At 43.3% G+C, this 15,305-nt stretch overlaps 1 protein-coding gene across 2 annotated transcripts in view; it reads right to left on the reverse strand.

The window, feature by feature from the left end:
* Positions 1–271: 271 nt before the first annotated feature.
* Positions 272–15,305, reverse strand: part of LOC111837920 (protein disulfide-isomerase A3-like) — a 36,726-nt gene continuing 21,692 nt past the window's right edge. For both annotated transcript variants that reach the window (XM_023800386.2, XM_023800385.2), the window contains exon 13: positions 272–820. In XM_023800386.2, coding sequence (XP_023656154.1) covers positions 731–820 — 90 coding nt within the window. In that variant the 3' untranslated portion in view covers positions 272–730. The remainder of the gene's footprint in view (positions 821–15,305) is intronic.

Raw genomic sequence — 15,305 nt, forward strand, 5'->3', positions numbered from 1 at the left:
CATCATAGCCTGACGCCTAGTTACATTTGTGGGGAGGTGTGCGTCAGGCTATGGCATAAGGTACACGGCTACTCAGCTACTAACAGCGTAGAATCTATGTATAAAGAAGTATAAATATGCCTTCAAGAAGAGTGCTGTTGACTTTTAGTGCACCTGGAAGCATCACTGCACCCACTGGTGGATTGAAGATACCAATATGGTTTTCAAAAGCATATAAGGGTTCTATGGGTTTAGATAGAATGGAGTGTAGCAATGCAAGGCCAGACAGATGAGGGTGAGAACAGTCATGTTTGTGTTTTTATTAATCCATTTCCTTTAGTCAAACAAAGTGGATTACCAAAATATTTCACAAGATGCAGCCCACCTCCCCATGAATCAGGGTTTAAATTCATTCATACCCTACATAATCTGTAAGAGGGTAAAGTAACACACTCAAATTTTACATAAAACATATCCCAGAAAAGTGGCTAGGCTGTCTTTTCCTTCATGTTTTCAGTTTGTCAGAGTATAAATATAGCCATACAGCCAGCATGGTGTAACACTGTTACCATGGCTCCATGCAGCAGCTCCTCCCTTTCCTACTTCAGGGGGAGCAGCGATGGTCATGAAAGGCCACTTTCCAACTTGCAGCTTCTGTTTCGGCTCTGTGAAAGTCACCTGTTAATCTTCCTGTGATGGTTCGTGGTTTCCCATCCATGTTTCATCCATGCCTCAGCCTGTTGGTCCCTATTCATAACTCATCCTTGGTGCTCCTCTGCCCAAGTCTGTGGGTGGCCTCTCTCTCTAGGAATTTCAGAATGTCTTTCACTTCACGGGGGCCCTGGAGATTAAGCAAATCACTCAGCTTTAATATTGTGTAACACACAATGCTGCTCTGCTGTTGAATAATTTTTGAGTAACATACATTTTCTGCCTTCAAGACATAAAACAGATAAATCATAAATCAGACATTTGTTTTTGTTCAGGTCATGTGAGCTTAATGATGCAGCCTTTTACTTTTGGATACAGGACAGAGTAATGCCAGTTATAAGCTACCAGATGGTTAGGACACAGTTAGCACACAGGCTACCATCACAAGCAACTAGGGAAGATTGCAATTCAATCAAAAGATTAACGATATCTTGTAGCAATCTGTAATACCAGTGTTGGACAAGCTACTTAAAAAATGTAGTAAGCTATGCTACTAGTTATTCTACAAAAAAACATAGCTGAGCAACATGAAGGCTATACACTCACCTAAAGGATTATTAGGAACACCTGTTCAATTTCTCATTAATGAAATTATCTAATCAACCAATCACATGGCAGTTGCTTCAATGCATTTAGGGGTGTGGTCCTGGTCAAAACAATCTCCTGAACTCCAAACTGAATGTCAGAATGGGAAAGAAAGGTGATTTAAGCAATTTTGAGCGTGGCATGATTGTTGGTGCCAGACGGGCCGGTCTGAGTATTTCACAATCTGCTCAGCTACTGGGATTTTCACGCACAACCATTTCTAGGGTTTACAAAGAATGGTGTGCAAAGGGAAAAACATCCAGTATGCGGCAGTCCTGTGGGCGAAAATGCCTTGTTGATGATAGAGGTCAGAGGAGAATGGGCCGACTGATTCAAGCTGATAGAAGAGCAACTTTGACTGAAATAACCACTCGTTACAACCGAGGTATGCAGCAAAGCATTTGTGAAGCCACAACACGCACAACCTTGAGGCGGATGGGCTACAACAGCAGAAGACCCCACCGGGTACCACTCATCTCCACTACAAATAGGAAAAAGAGGCTACAATTTGCACGAGCTCACCAAAATTGGACAGTTGAAGACTGGAAAAATGTTGCCTGGTCTGATGAGTCTCGATTTTTGTTGAGACATTCAAATGGTAGAGTCAGAATTTGGCGTAAACAGAATGAGAACATGGATCCATCATGCCTTGTTACCACTGTGCAGGCTGGTGGTGGTGGTGTAATGGTGTGGGGGATGTTTTCTTGGCACACTTTAGGCCCCTTAGTGCCAATTGGGCATCGTTTAAATGCCACGGCCTACCTGAGCATTGTTTCTGACCATGTCCATCCCTTTATGACCACCATGTACCCATCCTCTGATGGCTACTTCCAGCAGGATAATGCACCATGTCACAAAGCTTGAATCATTTCAAACTGGTTTCTTGAACATGACAATGAGTTCACTGTACTAAAATGGCCCCCACAGTCACCAGATCTCAACCCAATAGAGCATCTTTGGGATGTGGTGGAACGGGAGCTTCGTGCCCTGGATGTGCATCCCACAAATCTCCATCAACTGCAAGATGCTATCCTATCAGTATGGGCCAACATTTCTAAAGAATGCTTTCAGCACCTTGTTGAATCAATGGCACGTAGAATTAAGGCAGTTCTGAAGGCGAAAGGGGGTCAAACACCGTATTAGTATGGTGTTCCTAATAATCCTTTAGGTGAGTGTACATCAGAGAAATGAGGCAAGTTACACTACTACTTAGCAAAAGTAGCCTAACTACATTGAAGTAATCATTGAATCATTAAAATGTAATCATTGAAACTAACTTAAAAATGATATTCACCAACCAAATTTTTTCAAATAATTTAATAATAAACTTATTCAATGATCAGTCAATCATTTTGATTTGTTTGGAAAGGAGAAAAATTACTGCATTCATTGAGAATAAGCACTGAATGAAAAGTAAAACAGGCACCAACAACATCAATGATTCTGACTGCACATTTGCACAAAAGTACAGAGAAAACATAACCATGCCAAACTGAATGCTATGATGTAAACAGAATGTGGCCTTAACGAGGTAACTGAACACACAACACTGAAGAAAATTTGTATTGGCAAGCCAATTCCTCTTTAGTCAGAACATGTTCTGAAGTTCATGTTTGCAGTCCTCAAAGCGGACAATAGCTTTATTGTTGAAAAATTTGATGTATTCAAATCCGAACTTTGTAGTCTGGTCATTTCTGTTTATTTATTTATTTCTGTTTATCAAGGTATGGCCAAGGTGTTACGATAGCTTCCTCAGTCATGATGAATTGAAATTAATTGAAAATGGCAGTTCCAAAAATACAGCTGGTTTTGAGTAGGTTGTGGGCATAATGTTAGATTGTAATTGGGCAGAGGCATACACTGAGCTAGCAACAGCACAAATACACGATTTGGTTGAATAAATATGGGTCAATCTGGGGACTTGCAGCAATGTGATGCTTCTAAGAGCTACCTCAACATTTCCCTATATAAATACTATTTGCTTTTGAAAGTAGCCATTCCATAACCTCAGTACTGGAAAATGTAATTAAACCAATAGCTTTGCTATTTGTAGTGATGCTAGAGCCCAACACCGTGTAACACAGGTAGGTGCATCTATTGTAAGAAGACTGTATTCTAGTTATCTTGTAGGTAAAATCAGAACCATTACTGACATTTTCTGCCAGTTCACGCAGACTGCATGTAATGTGCCTAGGCTTGGATAAATCATGTTACACACACACACACACACACACACACGCAATCAAACAAACCAAACAAAATACAAGAGATTTTGCATTTTTAGTTTTTTCATAGCAGTCACCGATTTTTATTAAATAGAGTTTTCCCTTATGGAGACGAGGAAACCGGTCCCCATAAGGGAAAAAAAAACAGATATTTATCACGTTATGGGGACATTGTGTCCCCATAAGGATAGGTAAACCCGCTCGCACACACACACACACACACACACACACGCACATGTCGGGTATACCTATCCTTATGGGGCCACCTCATTCACTTCTATGGGAAAAATGCTAACGCTAACTATGACAACCTTTACCCCCACCCTGCCCTAACCATAACCATAAGTAACTAAACAAAATCCAAGAGTTTTTGCATTTTTAGTCTTTTTCATAGCAGTCACAAATTTTTTATAAAATAGAGTTTTCCCTTTTGTGGACCAGGAAACTGGTCCCCATAAGGGAAAAAAACCCCCAAATATTTATCATGTTATGGGGACATTGTGTCCCCATAAGGATAGGTATACCCACTCGCTCGCTCGCACGCACACACACACACACACACACACAATATTACCAAAAGTATTGGGATACCCCTCCAAATCATTGTATAAAATCAAGCACCTAGGCAGGCAGACTGCTTCTACAAACATTTGCGAAAGAATGGGTTGACTCAGGAGCTCAGTGAATTCAAGCGTAGTACCGTGATAGAATGCCAACTGTGCAGTAAACCCATTCGTGAAGTTTCCTCGCTACTAAATATTCCACAATCACCTGTTAGTGGCATTATAACAAAGTGGAAGCAATTGGGAACAACAGCAACTCATCCACGAAGTGGTAGGACACATAAAATCACAGAGCGGGGACAACAAATGCTGAGGCGCACTTGGTGCTTAATTGGAGCCAATTTTGTCCTACAACAGGACAATGACCCAAATACAGCTCCAAAATATGCAAGAACCCTGCTTAATGTGGAGGGTAAAGTCTTCTAAAGTGTCATTGCACGGAGGATGGCCGAGTATCTGCGCAGTATCTGTACAGAAGGCAGGGATATCGGGCTTCTCTGGGTGTCTAGAACATGCTAGCATGACCTCAATGTAATCTTCTTAGATCTCGCTAATGCCTTTGGCTCTGTGCCCCACAAGCTCCTTTGGTCTGCCTTCAGCTTCTTTAACATCCCAGACAACATTACAACTTTGGTTAGAGCCTAATTTCAGGACTTGCAGTTCTGCTTCTCAACTCTGGAATTTACCACTTCATGGCAGCGCTTGGAGGTAGGCATCATGGCTGGATGCACAGTCTCTCCCTTGGCATTTACCATGGCAATGGAGATCATCATTCAAGTCGCAAAATGGGTCGTTGGTGGACAACCAGTCAGCTCTTGTCTGTGCCTCCCTCCCCTCAAAACCTACATGGACAACATTACCACCCTAACTACCACCGTCCCATGTGCCAGGAGACTGCTCAGAAAACTGGAGGAGAACATCAGTTGGGCCCGGATGAAGAAAGCCATCTAAGTCGTGCAGCATCTCAGTGGTGAAGGGAGTGCTTGCTGACCAGAGGTTCTTCATCGGAGATGATCCAATCCCCACAGTATCTGAATAGCCTGTAAAAAGCCTCGGAAGGTGCTACGATGCAAGCCTGAAAGACAGAGACGAGGTGAAACAACTGCGCAAGGACATTAATGGTGGCCTACGGTCCATCGAAAACACCCAACTTCCTGGGAAATTAGAGACCTGGTGCTTCCAGTTTGGTCTCCTACCCCGGGCATTGTGGCCTCTTTCAGTTTATGAGGTCCCCATCTCAATAGTAGAGTAGTTGGAAAGAGCAGTCACAGCCTACATCAAGAAGTCGCTCTGAGTTCTGCGATGCCTCACCACCATAGGCCTCTACGGAGATGGCGTCCTCAAGCTACCCCTCACCAGCCTCACTGAGGAGTACAAGTGCACTAAAACACAACTGCAGATTACACTGAACAATTCTCAAGACAAAGTGATGAAGAGCAATGCACCAACCTTGGCTGCTGGGCGAAAATGGAGACCAGCAACAGCGGTGAAAGAGGAAATATCAGCTCTCAGATTTGCTGACATCGTGGGGAAAGTTCAGCACGGAAGAGGAGGCATGGGCTAACAACTAGCCTCCCAGCCTGGAGTAAGGCCACTGCTCCAGCACGGAGGAAGATGGTGGTGAAGGAAGTGTGCTGTCAGGAGGAGGCTGCAAGGTGGATCAAGGCAGTCTCCCTTGGCAAACAGGGGCAATGGACATGGTGGGACAGTGTCAAAAGGAGGAACCTGGATTGATGTGTGGCTTATGGAGGCAAGGAGTTTGAGCTTTACCATCAAAGCCACTTATGACGTCCTGCCAACACCAACCAATTTCCATCAGTGGGTTGGTGAAGATCCAGGGTGTGCCCTTTGCTCCAGGCCAGCCTCCCTCCCGCATATACTCACAGGGTGCAAGACCAGTCTCACCCAAGGGCAATATACTCTGGTCCCCTTCCTTAAGGAAGGGTTACATTATCGAGCTCACTCTACCCTGAGAGGATTCAGTGGATATGGCATACGAGTGAAAATATCTACACTATGTTGAATTAGCTACTGAAGCACAACATCGCGGCTGGACCATGGAAGTTTGCCCAGTGGAAGTTGGATGCAGAGGGTTTGTAGCAACATCTGCCATCAAACTGCTGAGAGACCTGGGAATCAGGGGCCAGAGCCAGTGTGCAGCCGTCAAAGCTGCATCAGAGGCAGCAGAAAGAAGCAGCCAGTGGCTCTGGTTGAAGAGGAATGCCCCCTGCTGGGCCCCCAAGTAACAAGCTTAGGCTGTCATATATAGTTTCATGAGAGGTCCATCATTTGACACCAAGGCGACTCTCATGACTAATTGGGCATGGGACGCAAACGCAGGGCTGATCACCCTATAGCTGGCCGCCTCTGGTGAGGGTGTATAGTGTGAAAGGCCGAAACACCCCATGAGCCAAAGGAGCACTACTGATGATACATCCCAAAGTTTCAACCTACACCAAACTTGTCCAAGTCTAACATTCACCATTTACCGACAAGCTTAACATTGAACCTATTGTACGTGCTTGCACAAAGGATAGTAACATCTCATCCTGTGTTTCGGAATATTAGGGAAGAAGCAGTCAACTGGCATTTTGTGTATAATGGAGTGGCCAGCACAGTCACCGGATTTCAACTCTATTGAGCTGTTATGGGAGCAGCTGGACCGAATGGTACGAAAGAAGCCAATCCAACTTGTGGGAGATGCTTCAGCAAGCACGGGATGAAATCTCATCAGATTACGTCAACAAACTGACATCTAGAATGCCAAGGATGTAATTGCTGCAAATGGAGGACTCTTTGACAAAAGCAAAGTTTGAAGAAGACAATTATTATTTTAGTTTCAAAAAAGATTATTTCTAACTTAGTCAATGACTACTTCCTATTTATTTAGATATATTTCCTATTCCAACTTTTTTTATGTATGTTTTCATGGAAAACAATTAAATTTCTAAGTGACCCCAAACTTCTGAACAGTAGTGTATATATTCATAAGTGAAATACCTCGATTTTGATGCCAGTGACAATTAACCTACATGCTCAGGGCTAACCCAACCCTTTCAGAGACCCTAAGCAAAATTTTATTTGCCTAATTTCCTTTCCTATTCTGACAGACTGATGGGGGGGGGGTGGCCGCTTGGCCATAGCAGCCGATTAGTTCACTTATGCTTTGGGTAGGCCCTGTATGTGGCCAACCTATTAATCCAATTATTTGTACTTAAGCCATAGTACCGCTGCATTCTTGAATCTGAAGGATGTTGATTGATTTTCTGGAACTGCCAGCCAAGAGTAATCATATCAGTAAATAATGTGCAATTATAAAGTTTAATTCTTAACCTTCAAGTTTATGTGTTTATACTGGGGAATCCGTAATTTAACTTATCAAAATAAACACTAATTCATATGAAGTATGATTTATACATATGCTGTCAACTGTGGACTTTTTACCACCAAACAGATTTTTGCAACAAAAGAGTTCAAGCAAAGGAGAGCATGCACAAAGTCACCAGGCATGATGGTGTATCCAATCGATCACCGAGTCATGTATTTTTTGTTTCCAAGAAAACAAACCTCTGTTTTTTTAAATCTTTAAAAAAAAAAAAAAAAAACATTGATAGAGGTCCTCACTGAAAATCAACCATGGAGGAAACTGAAGAGATTTCACTGACAGGTTTCATTACAATCTGTGTGAGATGTTGGAACTGAAGCTCAACCAGCATACAAATGGCTCACCCAAGAATGAGAAACCTAAGAAACGCTACTGGGAATCCTCCACCAACACCAAGGACTTATACCCGCCAACATCAGAGGTTAGTGGGCTTTGTTCAATTAATGCAAGACTGCGTCTTAGAATCACTAAGTGCTGAAATGAATTCAATCACTAGGAAATCAAGGATTTAAAATGAGACAATGAGTATTTGAAAATCACTGTTGAAACACTGACCAAGGGAATGGACAATACTGTCAGATAAAATAAGACCATGAAGTTATACTGACCATACAAATGCTCAGCACACGTGATAACTCAATTTTCTCCGGGAACCCCGAAAATAAATCCAAAAACCCGGTAAACACATAGATTTCTTGCATACTGAACTAAAACTTGACTCAGAAACTGTAGACAGCATGGATCACTTAAACTCTTATATTTCTCGGACCTCACTGCCTTGGAGGAACAGCACAGAGGGAACCTTGGCCCATCATTGCAAAGTTTGAATATTACCAACAAAAGGAGCTGGTGAAAAGCAGAGGCAGAGAATTAAAAGGAACCTACTATGGCCTCAATGATAAATTCCCTCACAAAATAAATGAACACCGTAAGAGACTGTATCCCATTCTTAAAAGCATCAAGCAGAAAGGAAAAGAGCTCTTCGGTAGGTTCTGTTACAGCTTATCCTCATCTGCGTCTGCATGCTCTAGCAGCAAGTTCCTATACTGATCCACGATCAGATTGCATGTGCCTAAAATCAGACTGGCCTAAAATTTATGTCACAGTATATTTGGACCATGGACATTTTTTCTTAAAATTTTAATATAAATGCTTCTGTACAAATGTAACATTTTTTCAAAGAAGATCACATACATCAGTTCCGGTTGAGAGAACGCTGTGCGCGTTTTGGCTGCCGCTTCTCACCGGTGTTTATTATTCTTTTCCACGTTTGTCAGTCTAAATTTTGGATTTTAATTTCTGGATTGCCACTTTCTCAGCTTCAGAACTGCCACTGTTTGGGCGTATTTTCTACTTGAACTCTCGCATCCTGTTGATTACTTCACCTACAGTACTCCACAAGTTCTCTCCCTTTGGTTCCCCAGTGTCAGCATAGTCGATGAGTCAGCCTCCACTTTCTCGTTTACTATGTTGATTGCTCAGTTGGGTGCAACTTATGGGTTCTGGCTAATGCGGTGGTCAGTGGTGCTGTCCCAGAGTATGAACACCTACTCCTCACTGCAACTTCGTGCCTGACGCAGTCACTCCCGGCTCGGAGAAACAATATATACCTGGTGTAAGGAGCTTGGCATTGCTCATTCACCGCTCCCCACGTCATCGTTTTCATATAAACTGTACTTCCTCCAATGCTGTTCTGACAATTTAGACTTAGAGACCCGAGTCGTCAAATGGCACATCAAGACCCCGGATTAGATCAAGGTGCACGTTGAGTTATCTGCCGATCGCTACGGAGCGGAATAACCAAGGCAAAGTTGCCGATTTAAATCTTCAATGTGCTCTCTTTAACTGTCGGTCCTTGACGAATAAAGCAACCTTGCTAAATGAACTGTCTGTTGCGAAGAATCTGGACATGCTACTTCTCGTTGAAACTTGGCAAACTCCAAATGACTATTTACAACTGAACCTGCTCACCCCTAATGCCTATAGCTTTTTGTCTAAGCCTAGTTAACAGGCAGGGGTGGTGGTTTGGCGGTGGTCTATCGTGACAGCATTAATTTAAGTGTTGTTGAATAACTAAACAGCTCATCATTTGAATAATTGTTTTTTAAAATCATTGGCCATACATTGCTGTACAGACCATCCAAGCTCCTTCCAAATTTTTTCTCGGACCTCAATGAACTGCTTACTCTTGTTTCTGGTATGTCTCCGGGAATCATCTTACTTGGTGATCTGAATATTCATATTGACACTGATTGTTCGTCTGCTCGTGAGCTGGGCTCAATATTGGACTGTTTCTGTTTCGTACAGCATGTTGATTTTCCAACTCACACCAAGGGTCATACACTTGACCTTATATCTTCCTCTGGTTTGCAAGATGTCCATGCTTCTGGCTCTCTCTTGGGTGATTCAGATCATAAATTCATTGAATTCTATTTTAATTACTCTATGCCTAGAACATGTAAAAAAACTATGATTAACTACCGCAAATTTAAGTCAACTGATCGGTCATCCTTTTCAGATGCTCTCCATGCATCTCGTCTCCATGATACTCTTGACCTGAACTGTCCCATGCAGATACTTTCAGTGTATAACTATAATTTCACAAGTTCTGGACACTGATGCACCTGTTAAATCCATACTAGTCCCTACTACTCGCACCTCCCCCTGGTTCACACCAGAGTTCCGCACCATGAAACAGACAGGCCGCCGTCTTGAGAGGCTATGTAAGAAAACATGTCTGACAGTCCATACCCTAGCCTACGCTGAACACCTGACGGCTTACAGCTCTGCTCTTACGGCTGCACGCTCATCATACTACTCTACTCTTATTAACAGTGCTTCAAGCCGACATAGAATACTCTTTTCTACAGTAAATAAGTTATGTCAGTCTCCTGTTTAAACTATCATTGCTTCTGATGAACGCTGTAACTCATTTATGAAATATTTTCAGTCTAAAATTGAAACTTTGTATGATTCCTTTTCTGCAACCCCTCACCCACCTCCATCAACCACCCTCATAGCACAACCCCCTGCCCACTCATTATCAGAACTTATTCCCTCCTCTCCTGCTTAGTAAATGAGTTCAATGATAGTTTTGCACGGGTATTCACTGTCGAGGACACTAGTAACTTACCAGTTCTTATTACTAATTCAACATCGTCTATAACTAATATATATATAACTGAAGCTGATGTTTTGCAAAGCCTAGCTAAGCTCAAAATAAATAAATCACAGGGCCCTGATGGCATCTTACCTATAGTGTTAAAAGAGATGAGGGATATTATTTGCCGACCCTTAACATTACTGTTTCAAAAATCCTTATCTGAAGGTGTGGTACCTTCTGATTGGAAGCATGCCAACATAACGCCCATTTTCAAAAAAGGGGATAGAAGTAATTTGTCAAACTATAGGCCAATCAGTCTAACTTGTATAACTGGTAAAGTTATGGAGGCTATAATCAAAGAGAAAATGGTAGATTACCTGGACTCAAATAACATTTTGAGGGATAGCCAGCATGGATTTAGGAGAGGTAGATCCTGTTTAACAAATCTGTTGGAGTTTTTTGAGGAAGCTACTCAGGAAGTTGATGATAAGAAGGCCTATGATGTCATCTATTTAGATTTCCAAAAGGCTTTTGTTGTTCCCCACAAGAGGCTCTCACTTAAACTCAAAGCGACAGGTATTTTAGGAACTGTAGCGACTTGGATTGATAACTGGTTAACGGATAGGAAGCAGCGAGTAGTTATAAGAGGCTCGATGTCACAGTGGGCCTGCGTTCATAGTGGGGTACCGCAGGGTTCAATTTTAGGACCACTTTTGTTCCTAATTTACATAAATGATATAGACACCAATATATACAGTAAACTGGTGAAATTTGCAGATGACACCAAGGTGGGTGGTGTAGCAGATACTGAACTAGCGGCTCAGCAGCTACAGCGGGATCTTAATTTAATTAGTGACTGGGCTGACACCTGGCAGATGAAATTTAACATAGACAAATGTAAGGTACTCCATGTAGGGAGCAGAAATATAAAGTACAGGTATTTTATGGGACCTACTGAAATAAAGGTAGCTGATTATGAGAAAGACCTTGGTGTGTATGTTGATGCTTCCATGTCTCATTCTCGCCAGTGTGGGGAAGCAATAAAAAAGGCCAATAGGATGTTGGGGTACATCTCCAGGTGTGTGGAGTTTAAGTCAAGGGAGGTAATGCTAAGATTATACAATTCCTTGGTGAGACCTCACCTAGAATATTGTGTACAGGTTTGGTCACCATATCTTAAAAAGGACATAGCGGCCTTAGAAAAGGTGCAGCGTAGGGCCACAAGAATGATTCCTGGTCTTAGAGGAATGTCATACGAGGAAAGGTTATTTGAGCTAAATCTGTTCAGCCTCAAGCAAAGGAGACTGAGGGGGGACATGATCCAGGTCTATAAGATTCTAACAGGTTTGGATGCTGTTCAACCGAATAGTTACTTCAGCATTAGTTCAAATACAAGAACTCGTGGCCATAGGTGGAAATTAGCGGGAGAACATTTCAAACTGGATTTAAGGAAGCACTTCTTTACACAGCGTGTAGTCAGAGTATGGAATAGTCTTCCTGATAACGTAGTGCAAGCTGAATCCTTGGGTTCCTTTAAATCAGAGCTAGATAAGATTTTAACAACTCTGAGCTATTAGTTAAGTTCTCCCCAAGCGAGCTCGATGGGCCGAATGGCCTCCTCTCGTTTGTATAGTTCTTATGTTCTTATGTTCTTATGTTCTATTAATCAGGAAATTGAGTCTATCTATGTGTCAGTTGGACCCTGCTCCTACTACACTTATAAAGAACTGTTAAGACACTCTGTTGGCACCCATCTCACATTTAATAAACTGTAGTCTTGCTATTTGTACTGTCCCACCAGAATTGAAAATTGCAACTATTACACCTGTTCTTAAAAAGCCTGGTCTAGACTCATCTCAGCTAAAGTTTTACAGGCCAATCTCTAATCTTCCCTTCCTGGCTAAGGCATTAGAAAAGGTTGTTGCTGTTCAACTGATTGATCACTTAAACTCTTATAATTTGTATGACCCATTTCAATCTGGTTTCAGAACCCTACACAGTACAGAAACGGCTTTACTTAAGGTGACAAATGATCTTCTCATGGCTGCAGACTCTGGAAAGGCCAGCATTCTTCTCCCTCTTGACCTAAGCTCTGCATTTGACACTGTTAACCATAAAATCCTTCTCTCCCTCCTCACTGATATTGGTATTACTGGTCCTGCTCTTACCTTGTTTACATCGCACCTCAGTGACCAACAGTATTTTGTTTCCATCAAGTCACATAAATCTGATAATACTCCTCTCACACAGGGTGTCCCCCAGGGATCAGTTCGAGGCCCAACAATTTTCACCATATATATGCTTCCCTTAGGTCAAATTATATGTCACTATGGTCTCAGCTTCCATTGCTACGCTGACGACACTCAATTATATGTAAGTCCTGACACTAGTACATCCATGCCACCATCTTCACTAACTGTCTCTGCGAAATCACACACTGGATGAGTCAAAATTTTTTACAGCTTAACGCTGATAAAACGGAAATTCTGCTGGTGGGCACTAAAACACTGCTATCCACTCTGCCTAAGATAAAAATTAATGTTAATGGAGTCTTAGTAGAACCACCAAGTACGGTTCATAATCTGGGCATAATTTTTTATCAGTTTCTCATCTTTCAGTCACATGTTAGCTCTCTGGTACAGACTGCATTTTTCCAACTCCGAATATCTCTCGCCTCTGTCGATCCCTCAGTGTTGCGGATACTACAACACTAATCCATGCCTTCATCACTACCCGCATTGACTATTGTAATGCATTGCTTTCTGGCCTCCCATCAAAACTTCTGAACAAACTACAATATGTTCAGAACTCTGCTGCCCGTTTGCTAACACATACGAGAAGATCCGCCCACATCACCCCGATTTTTCATGATTGGTTACCTGTCACTTACAGAATCAAATATAAGATTTTACTGATCACCTACAAAGCTCTCCATGGACTTGCCCCTCACTATCTGTCTGACCTTCTTCTTTCATACACCTCTGCTCACACACTAAGATCATCGGGCTCCAACCTTCTTACCGTACCTAAATTCAGGAACGCAGTCTGCGAGAGATACAGTCATTTACCATTTTCAAGGTTCAGTTGAAAACTCATTTATTCCACGAATGCTATAATGTAACTGTTACTATGTAACACTGATGTTGTTGTTCTGTTGTTATTGTTGCTGTTGCGTGTGCATTGTTTTCTGTATCATTGTTTGCATTGTAAAGCGTCCTTGAGTGTGAGAAAGGCGCTATATAAATAAGACTTATTATTATTTTACACACAATCACAGTACTGTGTGGAAAAACTACATTTATCTATTGAAATTTCTCAATGTTTAGTCTCATCTAATATAGGAATTAGCATGCACTACAAGTATAATCTTATAAATGCGGAAACTGGGGGTGGCATAGTGGTACAGTGGTCAGCACTGTTGCCTCACACATCTAGGATAAAGGATAAAGGAAGGGGGAGATCCCAGTACTGACCGGAGCTCAGCCATGGGATAAAGCGAGCATCGCCCGGCATTTCTCGGAACTCACGTGTTGGTCTCCTGCCAGGACTGAAAAGGGCTCCCCAGTCCGTGTGTGAAGGTGGGTGATGATAGCACGTCCGAGTGCAAATAGTTCTGCAGCTGCTTATGTGTTTAATTGATTAATGGGGATTAATTATCACCGCTCGTGATGATAATTTGCATTGTCTATATTTTATTATTTATTTTTTATATACCTTAGTTCGTATGATATATGCTATCCTATATCCCTCTCTCATGAATTTTAATACTATATATATACACTCACCTAAAGGATTATTAGGAACACCTGTTGAATTTCTCATTAATGCAATTATATAATCAACCAATCACATTGTCACGCCCCGCTCCGTCCGCTCCCGATGTGTGCCACGCCCACCTCGTTACCTCGTGTTCAGCCCTAATTGTGATTGCCTGTGTCCTGTTAAGTCTAGCTTGTCTTTTGTATTTAGTCCTCGTCTGAGTCAGTCTTCCCCAGACTCGTCATTGTATTGTCATGTGCAGTGTCCGTCGATGTCCGTCTGCCTCCAAATAAACCCCCGTTTCCCTAACTACCTGGCTGCTCTCGACTGCTTCCCTGCTCGCCTACCCGCGAATCGTGACAGAATGACGAGTCTCCACGACAACATGACGCGGGAGACCGAGCACCACCGGCTCGGTCTCCTGCAAGATTTCGTGTATTGGCAATCCCAGCCCGAGGTCCTGGAGGATCCGGTAGCCCTGGGGCTGGCCACCCGGGGCGTGGACCTCCTCAAGGAAGAGCGCCCGCCCGGACAACAGTACCCGCTGCAGAGGGCACGTAAGTGCCTTCGCCGCCTGAGCCAGCGCTTGGTTAGCAGCCGGGAGAAGCGGAGCAGAGAGCTGGCGGAAGCAGCTCCCACGCTCTACCTAGGAGCCTACTCTCTGCTCCCCGCCTGGGAGGACACCGCCGCAACCAGCCTGGCCAGCTTCCCGCCGGAGAAGCCGCCTCCCTTAGAAGCGTACTTCTACCGGCCGGAGCGTCTGGGACACGGAGGAATACGCGCCGTGAGAGACGCTGTTCCCCGGGTGCCGAGAGCCCTTAAAGGAACAGCGCCAACACGCTCGGCATCCCTCCTGCCTGCTCCGGACCTGCATGCTCCGGACCTGCCCGCGGCTGCGCTGCCTGCCGCCGCCGCCGATCTGCCCGCGGCTGCGCTGCCTGCCGCCGCCGCCGATCTGCCCGCGGCACCGCCTGCTGCTGCTGCCGCCCCTCTGC

The sequence above is a fragment of the Paramormyrops kingsleyae genome, chromosome 23, assembly GCF_048594095.1.
Source record: "Paramormyrops kingsleyae isolate MSU_618 chromosome 23, PKINGS_0.4, whole genome shotgun sequence".
In the NCBI taxonomy this organism is placed as follows: domain Eukaryota; kingdom Metazoa; phylum Chordata; class Actinopteri; order Osteoglossiformes; family Mormyridae; genus Paramormyrops; species Paramormyrops kingsleyae.